Raw genomic sequence first — 23,214 nt, forward strand, 5'->3', positions numbered from 1 at the left:
ATGTTGCGTGAATTAAAACAGTGTTTGCTGGAGGCAGGATGTTGGCACACAGGGCAGGTCAGTGAACACGGCAGAGCCCACCTTCAAAGAGAGAGAGAGAGAGAGAAGAGGGGAGCGAGACCAAAGTGATGGCTGATGGGTAGTCTACCTGTTGATGAAGAGGGAATTGGAGTGTGTGTCTTAATGAGAAGCACAGGTACAGTAAAGACCAATGACTATAAAAGATGGATGTCATGCCAGCTCCCAAAAGGTGAAGCCAAAACATCTCGATCCTGGTGGCTGTTCCCAGTAATAGGTCTTAAATCCCGCTCACTCCATGTTAGCGGACGGACATGAGCCAAACTAAAGGATCAAATTATACGTCAAATACATTTTTTCCAAATATTGTTTCTGTCATGTTAGGTAGTTCTCTTATCATGCTAATGTATGTTCAAATGCTCATTTTTTGACAAGTTTGTTTAAATGAGTTATTTGATGATATACAAAGAGCTGATTGACAGCTGTGTCAGCCACTCTCGAACCTGTCAGACGGGGGACGGCTGAGGGGGCTCAGCCCAACTCTACTGCACAGACTCCGGTTGCAAATGGCGTCAAACAAGCAAGGTGGCAGCTCACTGAAACAAGATATTTTGGCTTCATTTTTGCATATTGGAGACACGTTGTCGGAGACCCACTGGGGTTATAACATGTATTATAACCCACTGGGGTTATAACATGTATTATAACCCACTGGGGTTATAACATGTCCAGGAAGCTACATAACCAAAGATACTAGCAAACTGCAGCATCACTTTAAAAGGAACCAACATGATTAAAACTAGAGGGCTGTCCCCAAATACCATTTTTGGGCTTTGAAGCTTCAGTGACAAGTATTCGAATACATTGGAAGCTTCGACGGGGGCGCGGGGAACGTAGTAACAATGAGAGGCGAGGAGAAAAATCAGACTTCAAGGATTTTACTTTTTATTGAAACAAAAATGGATAAAAAAATTTGCAATAAGCACATCAAATAAATTACAGCCATAGCCCATAAAAACAAATTTGATCATATGTACAGTTAGTAGGCCCTGCTACTGTTGCAGTTTCACTGCCGGTAAGTAACATTAGATGAGAGCTGTGAGGCACAATGTCCTTGTCTAAGAGAATAAGTAATAATAATTAATGTTGATGCATAATAATGAGTAATGTTGGATTACTATTTAAAAATAAATTGAAGAAAAACGAAACATTCAAATACTTATTTGGAAATCGATTACCAATGGCATCGATTGAAGCTTCGAAGCATTTGGGTCAGCCCTAATTAAAAGCATTTTGAGATTGCTTGCTTACTGCAGAGCCTCCTCTCTCATAGAGACTGGGTCCCTACCTTGACTCTCATGTCGGTGTCAGTGAGGATCATGTAGAAGTCGTTGTGCGTCATGCTGAATTCTTTCCTCAGCTCCGTGATCAGATCCTGGTTCACCAGGTCTTCCTGACGAAGACCCTTCATGGGCTTGTCGTGCTCTGGAGAGGAAGAGGCACCGGTTATATATTGATATATTCTGAGAGTGTAGCTTCGTTTTTATTTAATACTTATTTGGGCTCACAGGTACATCAAGAATCATTGTTTGGTTTGAATTGATGGACTGTCACTCTTGAAGTGATCAAGAGTGAAGGCCTGTGGTATAGATTCAGTAAGACTGGTGACACTGCATTCTCAAAAAAAAAAGTAATGTAATGTGCATGCCCTCTCACGTGCGCACACACACACACACACACACACACACACGCACACACACACACACACACACACACACACACACACACACACAGTAACCAAAGATGTTTGTTTGAATTTCTCTCCATGAAATTCCAAGGAACTTTTCATAGAGCTTTTGCTTTGTCATTTGTTCCCACAAATGAAAGTGAAAAACGTCAATCTGACAACACCACTTCTTCAGACTGCAGGCTCAGTCGTAAACAACACTTCTTCTTCTTCTTCCTTCTTCAGACTGCAGGCTCAGTCGTAAACAATGGCTCTTATGTAAGCGTCTTTGTTTTGACAAGACAGCACATCAGACTCCATAATGGAAGACCACGTACGATTGCAATGATACCATTTTCAATTGAATAAATGATGGTAATGTAAACACAAAGCGAGTGCTCAGCTCCCAAACTGTGTTCCACAGCCGGGTTTGAACGCTCCTCTCTGACAACACTGAACTAAGCTCCACAACGACGAGCAGGAATGGAAACATGCAGAGTGAATCAGGGACACACTCGACACCCACAAAAGCCAGCTTTTATTCACTGACTGACATCTGGCAGGGTCTGATGGCTTAGATCTGGCAGGGTCTGATGACTGACATCTGGCAGGGTCTGATGGCTTAGATCTGGCAGGGTCTGATGACTGACATCTGGCAGGGTCTGATGGCTTAGATCTGGCAGGATCTGATGGCTGAGTTATGGCAGGGTCTGATGGCTTGTTTTGGCATTAAAGTGCATTCATCTTTTTATGTGAAAAAAGATTAATGCACTTTAATGCCAAAACAAGTTCCTATATGTTACATAACATAATGGTGAATAAATGATATCTGATTCTGATTCTGATTAGAAATGGACTGTAGCTGGCATTTATACAGGCCCAAGCAAATGCCTTTAATCAGCACTCTGAGATCTGGCAGGGCTTGATGACTGAGATCTGGCAGGGTCTGATGACTGAGATCTGGCAGGGTCTGATGACTGAGATCTGGCAGGGTCTGATGGCTTAGATCTGGCAGGGTCTGATGGCTTTGATCTGGCAGGGTCTGATGACTGAGATCTGGCAGGGTCTGATGACTGAGATCTGGCATGGTCTGATGACTGAGATCTGGCATGGTCTGATGACTTAGATCTGGCAGGGTCTGATGACTGAGATCTGGCAGGGTCTGATGGCTGAGATCTGGCATGGTCTGATGACTGAGATCTGGCATGGTCTGATGACTTAGATCTGGCATGGTCTGATGACTGAGATCTGGCATGGTCTGATGACTTAGATCTGGCAGGGTCTGATGACTGAGATCTGGCAGGGTCTGATGGCTGAGTTCTGGCAGGGTCTGATGGCTTAGAAATGGACTGTAGCTGGCATTTATACAGGCCCAAGCAAATGCCTTTAATCAGCACTCCCTCCATGTGTTTGCCCATGGCCTCTTTGTGCTGTGCAATGTGTCGATCAATGATGTCAGGAAAGCCCCAGCACATGGTGGAGACAGCACACTAGACTGTACACACAGGCATAAAACAAAACACACTCTCAATTACAAGGGCACTCAGAGAGTGCAGACCTCCGCCAACGTCAATGGTCCAGTCTACTATGATAATCTCAAATTTCGTGAGTCGGATCGGATCCGCTCCTAAATGTAATGGGTTCTTCCTTGGACCATGTTACACCCTTTCATGAAGTTTCATGAAAATCGGCCCAGTAGCTTTTCCATAATCCTGCTGACAAACAGATAGACAGACAAACGGCCATGAAAACATAACCTCCTTGCTGGAGGTATACATTCAGGCGGCATGGCCTCCCGTTCTCCCCATTCAGCACAATTAGCATTTAGCTGCTAGCCCAGACCAGGCAGACAGGATCGGGGATTCAACCACCGCAGTAAACACACATCTGAACAGACGTCTATGTACCTGCTCTAGAATCCCCAATCCGGTAGTGTAGAGCCGCAGCACCGTCCTTTGGTGAGTCAGCCCATTGAGATATATGGTTTTTCCCCCACTCGCGCAGCAGCCGTAGTAACATTTTGTGGGCATTCCCACCCACACAGACCGTGATAGGGAAAGTTTTAATCACATTAGCCTCCTTTTGGATAATTTCCATTCTACAACAGACCGACTGTATCTATTGTATATAATACATGTTGCTGACTAACCAAGTTAAAACTCATAGACTATGAGGTCATTCTAAACTCAACGGGAGGGGGATACACACACACACACACACACACACACACACACACACACACACAGAGTCTCTGGGCGGTACGTGGAACAAAAATGTAACCAAATCTTACCATGGGCAGCATCAAATGAACCAGTTGTTTGTATGTATTCACACATACACACACATGCATACAAACACACAAACGCACATGCACTGACCTGGCCTACACACACATACAGTACATACAAACACACAAACGCACATGCACTGACCTGGCCGGTTGGTGGAACAAAAGTGTAACCGAGTCCTACCATGGCCCATGGGGTGGGGGTGTGTGTGACCTCACCTCAGAACTCTTTCCAGCATTCCATCTGGATAGAACCCTGTTGTCATGTGGAGTGACAGACTCATAAAGTTTTACAAAGTGGGTGTGTAGATCCTGACATTAACACACACTAACCGAGGCCTCGGGATGGAGACGGCTGTAAAATGTCTCAAAAATACGGAGGCTCGCCAAGCACAGATGACAAGGCACATCTCATTAAAACAGCCGCGGTTTTGTTCCATCTGAACAAGTAGCTGTAAGCAGTTTAATAAAAGGGAGCCTTTCAAAAGCTTTCTTAATTGTGATATGACCTAATATTGTGTGTGTGTGTGTGTGTGTGGGGGGGGGGGGGGTATGTGGTGTGACAGATGCTGCTTTACCACCGCATGGTACCAACTCAATTCAACTCGACTCGCTTTTGGTAGTACCACTTGGTTTTCCCCTGCAGATAGTACCACCAGGTACCAGGTAAAATGGTACCTGGTACGTGCTCAATGGAAAACCAAAAAAGGTGAGTAGAGTAGAGTTGTGTCGAGTAGAGTCGGTAACATCCAGTGGAAAAGTGGCAAGAGACAGTGTGTGGGTGTGATGAATAGCTACACATATAACAGCACAGTACGGTTCTACTCTTACTTACTCGTCTCGAGCTGATAAACTGTTTGCTTCCACCGCAAGTTTACTCGCCTCCGCCCACAACTGGTCGTCAAATCGACCGCATATCTGCCCTCCGCCCATAGCGACCGCATATCTGCCCTGCATTTGTATAACGTTAAATGAACACACGGAAATGTTAACAAACTGTAGATGGAAAATGAATGGCGGATGAAATCCCTCGGTTGTATGTTGAATGCAGGAAAGGATGTGACTTTAGCCAGCATGACTTTGGTGCTCAGTCAGTACTGGTCACTGCGAACATACCAGGAAGTAGGCTATAACGTATAACGTTTAAATTAAATCCATACACGGAACTTTTGAACTGGTTATGAAATACTGGTGCCTCTATATGACCTACATGGGCAATGGGACCATGGATATTAATTTGTTATTATTTACATGCATGCGCTGCACGGGGGACGGGGGTTACGCTACGGGGAGAAGGGAAGCCACCAGCCCGGCGGCCACTCACCAGGAAAAGCCGCGGCTCCGCTAAATCCCAACCTCCGGCCTAGCGGAGTCGACGTAACACACAACCATAAGGGGTTCCCAAGCAGCAGACTTTTTCTCTCAAAACAATTGAAAACCACTGTCATGTTAAGGCTGAGCAAGGAGATCGATTTTATTTCACCAGAGCCGAAGCCAGCAACACAAAATAACAGAAGAGAAGGTAAGTCCCACTAAACTGGTATCCAGCATTGACAGACAGTATCCAGACACAGTAAACACGATTCTGCCTGACCAATCAGTCGTCTGCAGTGTTTTCACGTCACCGTATGGTACCGGGTCCACAGCCCTGGAACCCCGACAAAGCAGGGCTAGCACGACTCAACCCCGACTCAACCCAGGCTGTCCAGGTTTTCGACCGGTGGAATGATACAAAAAAGCGAGTCGAGCCGGGCGGGGCTAATACCAGCGGTGGAAATGGGCCATAAGAGCTACTGAACTCATCAGACTTCTCACAGACAGGACCAGACACTCCATACACCCCAGACACTCCACACAGTCCAGACACCCCACACACTCCACACACCCCAGACACCCCACACAGTCCAGACACCCCAGACACTCCACAAACTCCTACCTTGCCACTAAATATAGCATCAAGTATTGCTAGCATGCAACCCGGATGCTGAAATTAGAGGCTCTCAGCACCGCTTAAGGAAAGCTACATCTAACTTTTTGAACACCACAGGATTACACATTGGGCAAGATCACAGGAGTCAGTTAACACCATCTATCATCTGCAGCACAGACTAGTACACAATGCTGCGGCTTTGGCAAAACCACTCTATGCTATTGTTTGTCCCAGCAGAGATCACTGTTAGGGAGGGTGAGACAAGGACAGGACACTGGACGTGGTATGAGACACCATCCTCAACTCAACTTCTTATTGTCAACACTCAGATCAGGTTATCCCTGAACTTCACTTGAACTTGGCCTGAATAGCAGCTGTAGTACTGTATGTATCAAGTAGTGCAAAGGGGGCATGTGAAAATTCCACTGCAGTGTGAGTCTAGTGATGATAATAGACTGCAAAAGGAGTATTCTCTCCACACAGTCAAATGTGTTTTACTTGAGCTTTCAGAAAGATTACAGTAAACATGAAGACTCAATACTGGTTTATACAACTTCTTAAGATGGATATTTTGAAGCATAGGAAGATGGAAGAAACCTTGATACCGTGTGTTTCAGTATTTAGGAGGGAGTAGAACAGAGTGCAGTAGATAAGAGTACAGTGGAGTAGATTGCAATAGAGCTCAACATTCACATGACATTTCTTGCCCCGGAAGTGAGTTTCCCATTTATTTTCTCCATAGACATTTAGAAAAATCCTTATATAGAGTTTTAAGGCTGGAACCAAGCCAACCCGTGACCTACTGAATCACGAGTGACCATCCAACATTTCACTTGGAGCAAAAACAAAAAATAAAGATGGGGAAAATTTTTAAAATTCGTTTCCCCTCTGATGTTATTTTTTTTATTTTTGCTCCAACTGAAATGTTTTATGCTCACTCACGATTCAGTAGGTCATGGGTTGGCTTGGTTCCAGCCTTAAAACTCATTATAGGCCATTTTCAACAAGCAAGGTTCATGACATCACAAATCCTGGAGCCAATCCCTGTCCAGTATTCAGCAGTTAAAGGCCCAACATATTCTCACTCCCAACTGCAGATCGGTCAGGAACCCTTGTCGTCACTTTGTCACGAGTGAGAATGTGTTGAAAGCCTGTGTCGTATGCTGTGATTGGCTAGTTAGGTTCTAGATAACCCTGATTGGTTACTTTCCATTTTTAATGAGGCAGAAGGAGGGGATGTCATTTTAAGGATTTTAACAATATATTTTAACATTCTTTTGTGGGTGGAAACCATCAGACACAACTTGTTATTTAAAGTAGAGTATTTTATGTACATCTTGAAACATGACTTTAGGGGTTCTTTAAGCCTTTACCAATTTTAAGACCTGTTTATATGAATGCAACCTGGATTTCAATTCAAGACACGTAAAAAAAGAAGACGAAAAGAGCAAGCCAATTTCCTGTTGAACAAAGCTACCGTAATTAAAGTTCCGAAACTCCAGTGGGCAGGGTATGAAAAAAGGACACAGGAAATTAATGGTCAAGGGACAATGCTTAGTGAAACACATAGGATTAAAAAACATATTTTGCATAATAGATTGGGGGGGTGGGGGTGGTGGATAAGTAGAATTTGTATTTGAGACATTTTAATTGTTTTTGAGGCCTTAAATTCAGATAATTTACTTGAAGAGTAGAGTCCTTTGTTTCATTCCCTATCTCGTGGAAGCTACATACCCAGCTGGTAGTGGTCGATTTTCATGGTGGAATTGGTGAGGGAGCCAAAGATGGTGATGATGGAGACTTTCCTGATGGCCATCTCACACACACTCTCCAGATACTCATCCCTCTGCTGAGCATACATCCTGCTGTCCTCAGAGGGGGAGGTGATCAGCTGCAGGGAAGAAAAGAATGAGAGACAGAGGAAGAGAGAGAGAGACCACAGGAAGGCATAGAAGTATGTTAGATTGACACGGAATACACACACACACATGCATGCGCAGTTGCGCACACACACATGCACACCCGCACACATTGCCTGTGTGTGCTGTGGAGGTGGTGTTTACATTAACCTGTGGGCAGAGGATGGGGGTGATGTTTTCCCACCCCGCCCTCAGCATTGCTGTGATAAGAATCTATACCGGCTGCAAAACACAGACATACAGTCTGTTAGCACAGTCAGACAGTGGGAGGACGCCAGTGTGGCGCTCTGCATATTGTATGGCTATCCATATAACATGCCACTGAAGTGTGACTGTATAACTGTGATATTACTGTAAATTAAATGGGCAGTGAGTCTGATTTTTACTGTCTCGTGAGTCGTAACACAAAATGACCATAATCAATCTGTGGGGGCTGATCAGTACCAATGACTCAGCTATAGCTAGATGATGAGATTTGTGGCTTAGCTCTATTCACTTCCAATTGCTCAATTATCACACATTTCAGCTACGCTAAAAAGCCTCGTTCTCAAGCCAAAAGAAAGCAGTCATATTCCAGTATTGAGCTGTGCCAGAGACTATAGTATAGGAGGAGATAAGTTCTTCTATTGATGTTACATACCTGTCGCTCATAAAGATCGATAAGTGTGAGACTTGTGAGCACACATTTCTCTCTGGCTGCAGCCCTAAACAACATATTTGTTATCAGAGAGAGAGAGCCAGGTTGGAGTAGTAGTGAGCTAGGAGTTGTAAGAGTCATGTCATGTTATTACCAGTAGCCGCCTCCGGCTCTCAAAGTAGTCCAGGAAGGAGGCCAGAGTTCCCTTAGGAGGAGGCGTGGGCTTCTTCGTGGGCTTCTGGTACTCCTCTCTCTCCTGGTACTTTGACAGTTTCTTTCCATTTTTCTTCCCACCGTTCTTGCCCTCCTTCCCCGCCTTTCCTCCTCTCCTCTCTGCCTTTTTGGCGGCCTTGTCGTTCTTTTTCTTCTTCTTGTCATGCTTATCGTGCTTGCCCCTGGCCCTCTTGGTGGGGCTGATTTCGGTGTAGCTTTCCGTCTCCTCGGGATCGCTGACCGTTGGCTTCCTGAGCTCATACTTATCTTCGTATTCATTACTCAGCACCTACACACAGGGGGATATACTGTAGGTTATTAACTGCATTTAAAGTCATAATCCATTTTGATAAATAAATGTCTATTTTGCTTCTCTCTATTGCCAGTTGATATAACAGAATAGTGATTCAAACCATACTCAGCTCATGAGAGCTTAGATTTGATGTCTTTCATGTTTTAAGCCCCTTTTATACCTTTTTTTTACTACATCAAAAGTCCCACTAGTACACGTGTTTTTGTTACCCAGGAAAGCAGCAGGGGGTAGCAGCAGCAGCAGCATCGGCTTTTAAACTTTTATATCACACTCTCAACCCGCGTTTCCCCACCGCTGCGGGCTGTCTCTTCCCCCTCCCTTTTCCCTTCTTCTCTCACGGTGCTGTGTCAGGCCACCCAAAACAAAATGGAAAGTTCAGAGTAAAAATTTCAAACAAATGTCATTTAAACAAGTAAATAGCCTGACTGATGCACGTTGGGAGGAGAAAAAGGTCTTTCAACAAACGAAGCAGCAAACATTGTATCAAAAATACTCATTGTGATGTTAAGATTACATACATGTAAATGGCTGTAAAGCATGACTCAAAATGTTTAACGTTACAACGAGGGTTTTATTTTTGAAAGAGCTAAAGCGGACGACCTACTTACATTCTGGCTGACTTGACGCTGCCTGCGCCTGGGCTGTGGGGTGCACTCGTGCATGGGATATGCTTTTTTTCTCTGCATATTCCGTCAATGTAAAATAATTAACCCTTAAGAAAGTCGAATTTCAGGCTGTATGAATCACTGAATCTCACTGACTCATGCTGGAAAAGGGGTAGCCTGGGTAAACCCAGCCCCCACGTGACCTGCTCTCTCAGTTCCCAGTCACTAGTGACTGAGAACAGGTCTGAGAGCAGGTCACGTGGGGATGGGTTTACCCAGGCTAGAAAAGGGGCGGCAACTCAGGCGGAGAGCAGGGTCGGAAAATCATGGGTTGGACCACCGCCAAGATTTATATTGCCAGCCGGAGCAGAGCCACCGCGTAAAAACCCACCTCACTTGCAGGGTCGCTCTATCTGCTAAACGGCCCGGCTTGGAAACTTTTAGACTGAAGAAAATGCCACTAGTTTGTGAATATTAGTGGAGATGCTGGTGCTGCTACCCCCTGCTGCTTTCCTGGGTAACAAAGACACGTGTACTAGTGGGACTTTTGATGTAAAAAAGGTATTAGGCATACCCCCCAAACCCTTTCAATTAAACCTTTCAACATAAGATGACAAAAATCCAAGTAACACAGAAGCTAAAGCTCCCCAACTCACCTTCTCTCCATTCTTCTTCTTGGCAGGCTTAGTCTTGGAGGGTTTATGCGTGGCGGGCACCTGCTTGCGGCCATGCGGGTCTCTGCCCTCCTTGTCAGTGCGGTTGTCTCCGGCCGGGGTGGTTTTAGGTGGGGACCTCTCCCTCTCTCTGCGGCTGTAGTAGTAGGGATCGGCCGTGGTCCTGGGGGCTGGCAGCCAGTGTGCCGTGGTGTGGGCCCGGGTCGGCCTCTGGGTGGTAGCTCGAGTGGTGGTGGGTGGCTTTGTGGTGGTGGTGGTGGTTCTTCTGGTGGTGGTTCTTCTGGTGGTGGTGGTGGTAGGTCTGGTGGTAGTTGTCGTAGCTCTGGTCGTGGTTGCTCTAGTTGTGGTGGTGGTTGCTTTAGTTGTGGTGGTAGTGGTACTGGTGGTAGTTGGCCGTGTTGTGGTCGTGGTGGTTGTGGCAGAGGTGGTTGTTGTCGAAGCATGTGTAGGCCTCCTGATTGCTTTCCTAACAATCTCTTTCCGATCTGGTTTTCTTTCTACTGGCGTGTCTACCCCTCCACCTGTGAGGAGGGGGAGAGGAGGGGGGGGGGGGGGGGGGGGGGCTCAAGTTAAACATTTCCTTCCTTAAGCAAATGTTTATCACTCTAAAATGCTGATATTTTTGTGAGTAAGTTATTGAGATAGTGGATACTTCAATAATACTCCATGGCGAGTTTCATTTCCTTGCCAACAAGTAATGGAATGTAATTTTTTTTTGTAATGTAATTTTTCAGTCATTATAAATAACAAAATCACAGTATAAACAAAGTCAAAACAACCAGAGACTGAACAGGCTCAGGCAGAAGCAAAATGCTTATATTATGCCTGACCTAATTTCTACTCAATTAAGCTCTCCTCCAAAATGAAAGAAAAACAACAGAAAAGTAATTTGCAACAGTCAATGTTTACAACACAGAAAGAAAAGAAAAAATTAAACAAACAAATTAAACAGCATCAGAAAATTTATTCACACTTATAACGCTCAAAAATAGCTTCAGAAACCATTTTTTTGAAAACCAAAAGCGAATTACACATCTTCAAATTTATATGTGCATCATTCCAAACTTTCACCCCAACAGTGGAAACACATCTCCTTTTAATCTCTTTTTTTAGCTTTTTGCACATTAAACTTGCACACACCTCTTAGATCGTACTTGCTGTCCCGTATTGAAAATAACGTTTGCACAGAGAATGGGAGTGACTTTGATTTTGCTTTAAACATTATTTGCATTATCTTATAATAGAACAAGTCATTAAATTTCATGACACAGGAATTTAGAAACAGTGAATTTGTGTGAGCATAGTAATCCTTTTTTATTAATGATACGTATGGCTCGTTTTTGTAGAACAACTATTGAATTTAGAGCTGTTTTAAAGGTTGATCCCCAGAGTTCTACACAATAAGACATGTAAGGTAAAATGAATGAAGAATAAATTATATCGTCGCTGTCGTTTTAGGACCTCGAATGTGCCTTTTTTCACTTTTTTATTTTTTGTCATGAATCAATGCCATTGGTCACCCTTCACGTCTCTGTGTGGTTTTTAACAAATGCAACCAATGGAAAAGCATTAAAACGAGCTTGTGAGTAAATCTCGTAACGTCATTCGCCCTCAATCTGTCAGTCAAACCTCGAAATTCCCCCCCTACCTCCGTGTGTACCCCCCCACGCAGGACAATAAACCCGGAAAAGACACACGGCAGACGCGCTGTGTATTTCTCATATCGTTTTGACTAATCCTGGCTTCCTCTGACGTTAATATATCAATCAAATGTTTTCCAGTTATTCCTAGGCTGCAAACTTGTTTTAACATGCAAATCGGAGTGCTTTCTGACGAGAATAAAGTAACGTTAACGTTACGTTATGTCAGACTATTTCTCACCCCATGCCAAAGCCCCCATTCGGCCATGAGAGGCGAGGGGCAATTCTGCTGCTCCTGCGCGCGCCCCCGCGGCCTGGAGCTTGGGGGCTCGTGCATGAGTATGCGACTCTCTCCCGCTTGACTGGACGTGAGAAAGCGCTTCCAAGTCGGACTGATAATATAAACACCATCATTTGAGCTTATCCAGGTAAGATATTTATAAAGTAATGACACATTCAGCGGGAAACTAACTATAATTAAGACATCTGCCAACTTGGACGACATTTGGTTCAGTAGTTTAAGAGCAAACAGGTTTTTTTTACTTCCTGAAAAGTTTCTGTTTTGGAAATTCGAGGTCCTGGAACGACAGCGGCGATATGCAAGGGCTTATAATTCAATACATCTCTAAATGTATACAGGATTGCTAGTGACTTTGACATTTTCCCTTTGATATAATCTACATGTTGTTTCCATGACAGTTTATGATCAATCACAACCCCAAGGAATTTGGTTTCAAATACTCTTTCAATGTTAGTATTACAGATTTTTAATTCAATATCATCATCAATTCCTTTCTGATCTCCAAACACCATATACTTAGTTTTCTTAATATTCAGTGATAAGTTTATTGACATCAAACCAAGTTTTGAGGTTTTCCAACTCCTGTTCAACATCACTCAAAAGTTCATTTAAATTTGTATCGTCTGCAAAAACGACAAATTTTAACAAATCTGTAACTTTGCAAATATCATTAATATATAAAATAAACAGTTTTGGACCAATCACTGATCCCTGTGCTGTCCCTCAATGCTGACACAGTATCTGTAATTTGTACACATTGCTGCCTACCTTCTAAGTAGCTTTTCAGCCAAGAATTTGCAACACCTCGTATCCCATACTTCTCCAATTTCCTCAACAATATCCTATGATCTATAGTGTCAAAGGCCTTCTGTAGGTCAACATAAATGCCAATAGAATATTCATCATTTTCCCTTGCCTTTGCAATTTCTTCAACCATCTGCATTACTGCATAGGTAGTGGTTCCGTTTTCCCGAAATCCATACTGATTTTCATCTAATAATTTGTTTTTACTGATAAAAAAAATCCAACTGTTTCACAAATTATTTCTCTATTATTTTGGAAAATTGAGGAAGAAGAGATACAGGTCTATAGTTGTCCATGCGGTGCTTGTCCCCATTTTTAAATATTGGAATTACTTTTGCTAGCTTCATGCTATTGGGAAATATCCCCTTTTCAAAAGAGAGATTACATACAGTATATAGGTCAGGGGTCTTGTAATAGAATATATAACTTCTTTAATAATTACCATGTCAATGGAATTTATGTCAATTGATCTTTTGTTTTTAAATTTTCTTATAGTTTCAATGACATCACTTTCAGTAACCCCGCAAATAAACATTGAAGTAATATTACTATTTATCAAATTATTAAACCCATGTTTTTTGTCATCAGGGACAACAATCTTATTGGCCAAAGTGGTGCCAACACCTACAAAGTAATCACTGAACTCTTCAACAACATTTTCTAAGTTGTCCACTGTAGTGTTAGATCCATTTAAAAAATAATTAGGAAATTCAGATATATTGCACCTATTTTTAATAATATTGTTTATTACTTTCCAGGTCCTTTGAATATTGTTTTTACTGTTTTCCAATATTTTGCTGTAATATCCCTTCTTCTGTAACCTCATAATATTAATCAGTTTATTCTTATACAACTTTTTCTTCACTTTCACCAGTCCTCAATTGTAGAAATCTCTTATACTGTACAATAGATTTTTTCTTTTGCATGCCCTTTGTAGCCCTTTAGTCATCCATGGCTTTTCTTTATATTTATCTTTCGCCCAGCACTCTCTAATATAATGGGACAATGTGTATTATATAATTGTAAGAATATAAACAAAAAGGCATCATAGGCCTGATTTGGATCATCCACATACACCTCATCCCAATGACAATTTATAAGTTCCTTCTTTAAAGCCTCAATCCTATCTGGGGTTCTTAATCTAACTCATTTGCAAGAAGGCACACTTTCACTAACTGAACGTTTAACATTCAAATTATGTAGGATTACAAAAATAGGAAGATGATCACTGATATCGCATAATAGCAGTCCACTTGTCGCTTTAAAATAACCATTTGTATAAATTGTATCAATAAGTGTGGCACTTTCTTTTGTTATTCTACTTGGTTTATCAATCAGGGGCCAAAGACCTAGACTAAACATTGCATTACAAAAGTTTGATGTGAGTTTGTTTATTCCATTTTATCAAATCCGATATTGAAGTCACCACAAACAAACTTTTATTACTCATCACCTTCAAAGCCCTCAACAACCTGGCCCCCTCCTATCTCTCTGATCTCCTTCACCTCCATAAGCCTACCCGTCGCCTCAGGTCCGCAGATGCTAACCTTCTCCAAACCACCAGAACGAAGCTCCGGACCTGGGGCGACAGGGCCTTCGCTGCAGCTGCCCCCACCCTCTGGAACGCCCTCCCCAGCCATATCCGTCAAGCAGACACTCTGTCATCATTTAAACACGCCCTCAAAACCCACCTTTTCACCCTTGCTTTCAACCCATGAACTCCTCCCTCTCTCACCTTTTATTTATTTTCTTTATTTATTTTCTTCTCTTTTCTTAAGTTATGGTATTATATTGTTTTGTATTGTGAAGCGTCTTTGAGCATTTGGAAAAGCGCTATATAAATCCGATGTATTATTATTATTATTATTTTAATTTTTTATCACATAGCTTCCCCAAAATATCAACGGCAGTATTCATAAATGTCTCAATGCAGGAACCAGGTGCTCTATACATGCAACTCAAAAATATACTCTTAAATTTAGTAGAATAGATTTCAATTGTCAGGCTCTCCATGATGTCATTAAAGGGGCCATATTATGCATTTCTTCATTTTGTATCATATATATGTTGTTACAATCTTGGATGGTCATATTAAACATGGGCTAAGCTTCAAATAAATAGGTGAAGGTGTTTTAATGTTACCCCCATGAACCCCCCCTCCCCCCCATGAAGTCTCGTAGACGAGAGGACATGGATTTGTGCCGATTTGTGCGAGAACCATAGTTCTAGTGACGTCAGGTAGGACTTGTTACCATGGTGATATTAGCAAAATATGGGCCCTTTAATAACAGTACTATCAATTTTCTTACACTGAAAATCTTTCTGTACATAGAATGTAACACCACCTCCCCTTTTGTTTTTTCGATTTACACAAAAATTGTTATACCCTTCTAACACAAAATCAGAACCTTTTTCATCTGTCAGCCAAGTCTCACTTATAGCAACATAAATGTATGTTGTAATGATTTTAAATAATCTTTGATTTGATCAAAGTTTTTATAGAGGCTTCTGCTATAAAAATGTATGATTGAAAAACCATCCAAATTAAGGTCATTAAACTGATTGTCAGAATAGTACTCAGCCTTTAATTGGTAATCATTGTAGAGATTTGCCTCCAGATCAATGTCATTTCCAAAATTAAATAATTTATGTTCAGTTACTTTCAGAAAACTCAAATTAGCTCCTCATATTTCTTGTAATCACCACTACACTCAACCAAGGAATTTTCATTTTCAGAGAGATTACTCTCTTTATCTTCCATAGGAAAACAATAATTTTCATCAGTCATATTGAAAACAAAGAAAAGTTTGAAAATAACATTTGCTGAAATTTACTCTGCAATTTAGATTCTAAATCTTTGTCAAAGCAAAGGCACCAAAACATGACGAAAACAAAATACCAACAACAACATAACAACATACCAAGCAATGCCTTTGTCTTGAGATGGATACTTTGTCCTTGGCCCTCTCTATTGATCCACTTTATCTCACACATAGTTCTCCATTCCTTATTTGATGTGTAGTGCTCCGACCAAACTGCAAACATAGTTACTTGTATTGTTCCAGCTCCCTCAGATTCCGCACCAGAATCACTTTGGCTTGCTCTGGTGGGCCATTTAACTTTATAAACACTTTTCCATTCCTTGACCATGTTGCTTGTATTTTGTTTTGCTTTCGGAGTATACATCAATTTCTTGCTATTTCAGCATTTTTGCCAGACCCATGGGGTCGGCCTACAGAAGGCTTTGTCGGTCGGTCGGTCGGTCTGTCCCTCTTTTCCTCCCTGGAGGTACACAGGGGGACCGTGCAAGAGTCATCCAGGCTGGGATGCACTATTGGCGGATAGATTGAGCGGGATGAGAGCCTCCTTTTATGGAGCTTTTTTCCATTTTTCTCAATTTTTCGTGTGGTGCTCCAGGACGGACCCCCGTCATGGCGCAGAGGTATGCCCGGCCTCGGTGGCCCCCTCCCAGGTTGGGAGGGGGGTCGACCTACCCCCCCCACCCAAAAAAAATATATTTATTTTTTTCGCTCTATCATGCAGAGGTTCGTCCCGGCCTCGGTGGCCCCCATCCCGGGTTGGGAGGGGGGGTCGACCCAACCCCCCACCCCCCCACCCAAAAAAAAATAAAAAATGTTTTTCGCTCTATCATGCAGAGAGGTTGGTCCCGGCCTCGGTGGCCCCCTCCCCTTGGGAGGGGGTCTACCCCCGCCCCCCACCCAAAATGTTACACACACACAAAATGCCTAAAATGATTTATACTTTTAACTTATAAAGTGGTTTGTAGGTGTGTTGCCTACTAGGAATTTGTTCCTTCTGGGTCTGGCAGAACCAGGTCTCCTGGTCTTGTTTTTGGTCAAATGCTCATTAACATACACTCCAGTATCCTTAAGTTTTCTGGACTGCTTCAACACATCAATCTTATGCTTTCGATTAGCAAACTGAACAACAATAGTTGGCTTACTCTTGTTGTCCTTGCGAGGAAAAGTGTGACAGGCTGCAATGTGTTCTTTCTGTAGATATATGTTTTTACTGCTGAGGAATTTGACCACTTGTTCCTCGAGTGTGTGCAGCTCCTCAGGTGGCGCGTCCTCACCTTGATGGTCACTGGCTGTAGCCCTGGTATAGCTGCCATGTCTCGTATCCAGAACTGTGGCCTTCAGCTCACGGACCTCTTCCATTAGACCCATGAGATTGGCCTGTTGTTTGACAACTTTACTGATGTCCTCAGACAAAAAGCCCAGTGTCTTTTTGATCTCCTCTAACTCTTCTGCCAGCTTTTTGGTTGTTGTCATGTTTTCAAATGTAGATCACAAAAATATATATATGTTCCAGGAAGGCTTACAACAGGCCTGCTCTGCTGCTGATCACCATGTGCTCCCAAGATTTCAGCAATGTCCTTCAAAATCACCGCATTGACATAAATGTTCAAAGAAATGAAAGTATAACATTACTTTACCATCAATAAAGATTTAATTTTAAGTGGATGTCGCTATAGTTTAGTGATTTTAGGCGGATTGCAGGGAGACTCTGAGCCGGGAAAAGCAGTGGCAGCCATCTTGAGTCACATCATGCGACTGTGTGGTAAGTATTTAGTATTAAAGTCCCCGGAAACCAGAAATATTTCTTTATTATTTAGCATTTTGAGTTAATCACATCACAGGACCCTATGTTAATAAGCCACCAGCCAAATTTGAACGATGATGAACGTCGCAAAGTATATAAATTTAGGTTTGACAGTCATGGCAAAAGTCATGAGAATCAATTAGTTTTTAGAGTGTATTTTCTCCCGCGGACTGTGTGGGCGTGTCCCGTCTGCAGCAGGGAAATTTCTCTCTGAGAGAGAGAGAAGATAAGAGAGATTGGGTGAGTGTGTGTGTGTGTGTGTGTGTGTGTGTGTGTGTGTGTGTGTGTGTTCGCGCGTTGCTCCGCGCATAGCGTACTGAGAGGAAGAGATCTCTGTCCGTTCTTTGCCCCCACAGCGCTCGCTCAGTGTCTGTCTGTCTCCCTCCCACTTTGTGTGCTATGTGTCGAGCGCTATGCTTCTCTCTCTCTCTCTCTCTCTCTCGGGACTAGTGAGAGAGAGAGAGAGAGAGAGAGAGCAGCATAGCGCTCGACACAGCCTGGTGACGCGAGGTTACTCACACACACACACACACAGTAGGGCGGGTTGCGCGCGTGTACAAAGGTTATATAGAGCTTATGACGTCATAAGCTCCTGCATTTTAGCACCTCGCGCACTGCTCTCTTCAATGAGGAAGTACCTTGTAGAAGCTTGTAGAAAAGTGTCGATTTTAAGGCTTTGGGTTGAAAGTAATGTATAATAATTTCTGAGGCACACAATTACTAACATAAGACCCTAAATAACATAGTTAGAACTTTTTTGTGGATTTTGGTTTCCAGGGACTTTAAATGTTTCAAACACTGAATGTTTGATGTTTCGGCTAAAAATGTGTATATGATTTATTTGCTCGCTCTTTAATATACTGAATATTTTATTTTAGTATTTAACTTTGTAAGTATGGGTTAATCAAATGGCTTCAGCTGCCCCCATAAAAACTATTATAAAATCCCACCACTGACTTTGTAAAGGCCTCAGATCTGCTATTCAGAGTGAGATCACTACAGGACAATTAAGATCTCCAAAGAGTGTGACATTTGACTAACTCTGGGAAAGCTAGCAGGTCATTACTGTAGTATTCGTCTTAGTCCTCTCTCACCTGTGGCTGTGCCCTCCTCCACTTGGCCCTCCACACCGGCACCTTTGCACTTCTGGACGAAGCCTCTTTGGCGGAGCTTCTCCAGCCTTCGCACGGGCGACTGGTCGATCACCTCGTACATGGCCTCCAGCCTCACGGGGTACGGGTACCTCTCCTCCACCTGCAAGGTCTTCTTCAGTAGCACCATCCCAAATTTATCTGCAGCACACCACATCACAGAGTAGGAGTGGAAGATTAAATGATGTTCAAATTTCCATCTCTCGCTCTATATATATTTTTTTATCATAACTTGTATCCATCTGGGTGAAAAGTTGGAAGGACGACAGAGAGACTTAGGCTATTGGTTAGTTAGTTCAGTGGTTCCCAAAGTGGGGGTCGTGACTCGTGGGACAACACTGGGTGGGTCCCCGAGATGATTTCCAGAATGTGTGAAATTGGCCTAAATGTCTGAACTACAAAATGTGTGAAATACAATTTTAAAATTATTAAAAGAGCACATTTTACTGGCAGAAGCTGGACTCCCTACTAAGAGGTTATGTCTGGAATGGTAAACGTCCCAGTATAAAGTGGTCAGCTCTCCAGGTCAAGAAGTCGGTTGGGGGATGGGCATGTCCAAATTTTAAATTATATCACTGGGCATTCGTATTGAGGAGTCTCAGTTACTGGCTGGATGGAGATAGAGTTTCATCTTGGAAAAGCGTGGAGCAAGAACTAATAACACCAATAAGATTGAAGGATTTTCTCCTTATAGGTATATCTAATAAAAAATGTAGTTTGCTTTATGGTCCAATCTTTACGTATATGCTTCAAGTGTTTAGAGCAGCGGAAAGGTTTCTGAAGATCAAAAACAAGTGGTACAAATCATCTCCATTATGGAATAACAGTCATCTGCTAACTGGGGGGAAACCTTTCAGTAACAGATCATGGGAGGATAAAGGTATCATGTCTCTTCAAGATATCAATGGGGTAGACCGCATTCGCGACTTTCGAGACCTAGTCTCCAGCTACAGCATCGATAATCACTCTCTTTTCTTTTACTTCAGAATAAGATCAGCCTGTAGAGCCTATCGGGTTCCCTGGGGGTCAGAGTTGAAAGAACATCCTATTCTTGACTGGGTAAGAATCGCTCCAAAAAGTATAGTGTCATATATATATGATAATTTTAACTCTCATAAGTATACACCTACTTGTGGTATGCAGGCATGGGATAGAGAACTAGGACAAGAGTTAAACTGGGATGCAATTTGGGATAATGTTACTGGTGCTTCGAAGAATCCAAACCATCAATATATACATTTGAAATTTTGTCATAGAGCGTATCTAACACCGAGAATTAGGCATAGGATGGGATTGGTAACTGACCCATTTTGTACGTTCTGCCACCCGGGGACCATTGGCTCTTTTATGCATGTTGTATGGGAGTGTCCAGGGGTCTTGGAGTTTTGGGGGAAGGTTATTAATACGCTGTCAGACCTGCTGGAGGTGCAACTCCTGGTGGACCCGGCAGTCCATCTGTTGAATGATGACTCGCATATCGTCTTCACCGGAAAATCACGTAATATCTGGCTGGCAGGTCTAACGGCCGCCAAGAAGATTGTTGCTCAACGCTGGAATCCTCCACATGATATATCACACACTCATTGGCTTCGGAGCTTTCTGGACATTTCATACCTGGAACTATCTTCAGCAAGAATTAACAAGGCAAAACCAAACACGATTGTAGTATGGACGGATTTAATTTCGAAGTTAAAAGATCTTCTGATTAGGTGATTATTTTTATTGGACGTATGCCTGTTTTTGTTTTTGTTTTTGTTTTAATTTATATGGTCAGTTGCAATAGTCGAATTGGTGGTAAGGGGTGGGGGGAGGGATAAGTGGGTTTATAAATATTCATAATTGTATGGTAGTCATATATATTGTATATATTGTATGAATGTATGCTTTGCCTACAAAATAAAAAATGAATGATAAAAAAAAGAGCACATTTTAACCATAATTGTTGTTACATTTTGTTTTTGTTTTGTTTATGAAATTCTCATGTGCGCAACATTTGTATGCTTCAACCACCTCCGGGGATAGTGGGGGGTCGCGAGCCTCTGGCACCGTTGTTGGGGGTCGGGGGCTGAAAAGTTTGGGGACCCTTGAGTCAGATAGACCATCCATAACTGGTAGGGGGGAATTACTGTTTGGTCTAAGCCAGTGGTTCTCAAAATGGGGTCTGTGTGGACCCCCCAGGGGTCCTTGACGGGGTTCCAGGGAAAAAGGTGAATCATTTATTTTCACTATAATTCCATCCATAAGTAACACAATGACAGAATGCATGACTGTTTTGGTCATGGGTTTCATACACTTTCTGTAGGCTAATAAAACATCTAAACGCAAGATGGGGGACGCTCTTATCAAATGGGGGTCCATCCATGGTCAAATTTGTGTCCGTTTAGGGGTCCTCGACATGAAAAAGTTTGTTGACGATTAAGCAACAGCTGATGTAAGCAGCAAAGTGCCCTTGAGCAAGGCAGTTAACCTTTAGGCTACTTATTGGATCTATAAGAGTGAAGACACCCCAAATGCAAACTCAGTAGCCTATGTTTTTACAGCGTCAGTGATGAAGTGTAATCAGCTCGACGCCTCGACCTCAAACTAAACCATCTCATTACCTTTCTCCAGCTTGAGGACGCTCATGAGTCTGGGGATGAGGGCGGTGTCTAGTGGCTCCTCCATCACCTTGCCCTCCGCGGTGATCCTCCTCACCTTGCCTCCCATCTCGCCCTCTTGGTGGAACATGACAATCTGATGGACGTGGCGCTCGGCCAGCTCGCAGTACACGTCGGGCTTCAGCAGAGACATCATCAGTCGGTAGTAGCCGTCTGAATCGTGGGGCGCCGAGATCACCAGGAGGCGGTTTTTCCCCGCGAAGCTCGCCAGCAGGTTTGGCGAGCCCGCGCTGCTGGGCATCCGGGCGACCCTGGCTCTCGCTCCGGGTGTGCCCTCATCTTGCAGCATGGCGGACTGGCGGGGCAAGCCGGTCTGCCCGGCCGCCCTCCTGCCTGCCGGTGGCCGGTGACCTCCTCCCCTCTTGCCCTGCACAGCCCCTGTTCTCCTCACGGGAAGTGCGAAACTCTCGTCCGCCTGCACATCCTCCACTCGCTTGGGGCTTAGCACCGAGAGTGCCGACACAGATCCAGGGCGCGTTCCGCCGATGACGCGCATCTCCCTGCCCGCTGCGCCCGTCTGGAGACGCAGCTGGTGTCCCAATCTTGCGCGTCGGCGTAACGGTATCCGTCTCAGGTGAGCCTTGTCGGCCCCACCTGTCCAGGTTAGCAGGTATATCAGAGCTAAGCTGTAAAAAGTCCACTGCATCCTGGCGAGATGTCAGATAAAGTAAACACTCAGCGATGGAAAATAAAGATCCAGTAGTGGACCCGAAATTCTGGTGCGTCTTTAGCGCATTTGGGGTTGTTACTGAATAATTCCAGGTGATGAAATGCAGAGTGCGATACGCGCAAAACACGAATGGTCTGTTTCAAAGCATGCCTTATTATGTTGAGGAAATCCACTTCACTGTCTGCTTTAGAGCTGGCAGACACATAGGCCTACAATGGGAAGAGTTTATATGCGAGTTCTCAAACAGTTAAACCCAGAATTTCATTTCAGCAACCCTTACGTTTTCAGATGTAGCCTACCAATAAGACTACTATGGGTATTTAAAGACCATGCCGTTATCCAAACATCAAAAACTCGGAGAGAAAAAATCGACAAAAACTATCAGCAAAATGTTTTGAACCACATATCTCCAAAATGCGATCACGTTATGCATTAATTTATCAAATTAATCCTCGGGCATTATTTCTTTCCAAATTGAAGTGTGAGATAATCTTCTGCAGGCAGGAATGAGGCACAAACAAAATGCCAGAACTCCACGCAGGCTGGGTCCGGATTAAGCTGGAAACATGGGCTGAGTGTCTGTGCAGAAAAACGCGCGTGTGCTCCTTCCCAGGCTCTCCCTGGCCAACCTTAGCTCTGGAGGCTTTCCCAGAAATGTCCACAAACCCCAGCCTCCGCGACGACAGGACCTGCCCCTGGACTGTTGGTTGCCAGTTCAGTCTGTAACACCCCCCTTTCACTGCAAATGCCTTTGTGCAAATATTGTCCCCTCACTGGGGGGTTTCAAATTGTATTGAAGCAAAAGTGGACTAAAGTTAATATAGACTACATTATATTTGATCATGAAGTGGTCAAGTGAAACATGTCGGCATCCCTGCTGGAGAGAGAGATCTGGGAAGAGACAAGAGAGGAATGACCATTGTAAGACCATGCCCTCAATGTCAAGTTCCTCCCATAAAGCCAATAGAGGAACGCCCCCCAAAATCCCCTCCCTTTCCACGCTGATATCCTCCACGCTTTCCCATACACCTAGTCCAAGAGGC

General features: G+C 43.4%; 1 protein-coding gene across 1 annotated transcript in view; it reads right to left on the reverse strand.

Moving 5' to 3' along the window:
• Positions 1-22,837, reverse strand: part of ccdc80 (coiled-coil domain containing 80) — a 33,419-nt gene extending 10,582 nt beyond the window's left edge. The window contains exons 1-6 of the mRNA XM_083639364.1: positions 21,445-22,837; positions 18,788-18,985; positions 10,305-10,843; positions 8,672-9,019; positions 7,696-7,852; positions 1,367-1,503 (exon numbers count right to left, since the gene is read on the reverse strand). Of these exons, the coding sequence (XP_083495490.1) occupies positions 1,367-1,503; positions 7,696-7,852; positions 8,672-9,019; positions 10,305-10,843; positions 18,788-18,985; positions 21,445-22,147 (2,082 nt within the window). The 5' untranslated portion in view covers positions 22,148-22,837. The remainder of the gene's footprint in view (positions 1-1,366; positions 1,504-7,695; positions 7,853-8,671; positions 9,020-10,304; positions 10,844-18,787; positions 18,986-21,444) is intronic.
• Between the last annotated feature and the right edge of the window lie 377 nt (positions 22,838-23,214).

Source organism: Poromitra crassiceps, assembly GCF_964638095.1.
Source record: "Poromitra crassiceps genome assembly, chromosome: 6".
Lineage (NCBI taxonomy): Eukaryota > Metazoa > Chordata > Actinopteri > Beryciformes > Melamphaidae > Poromitra > Poromitra crassiceps.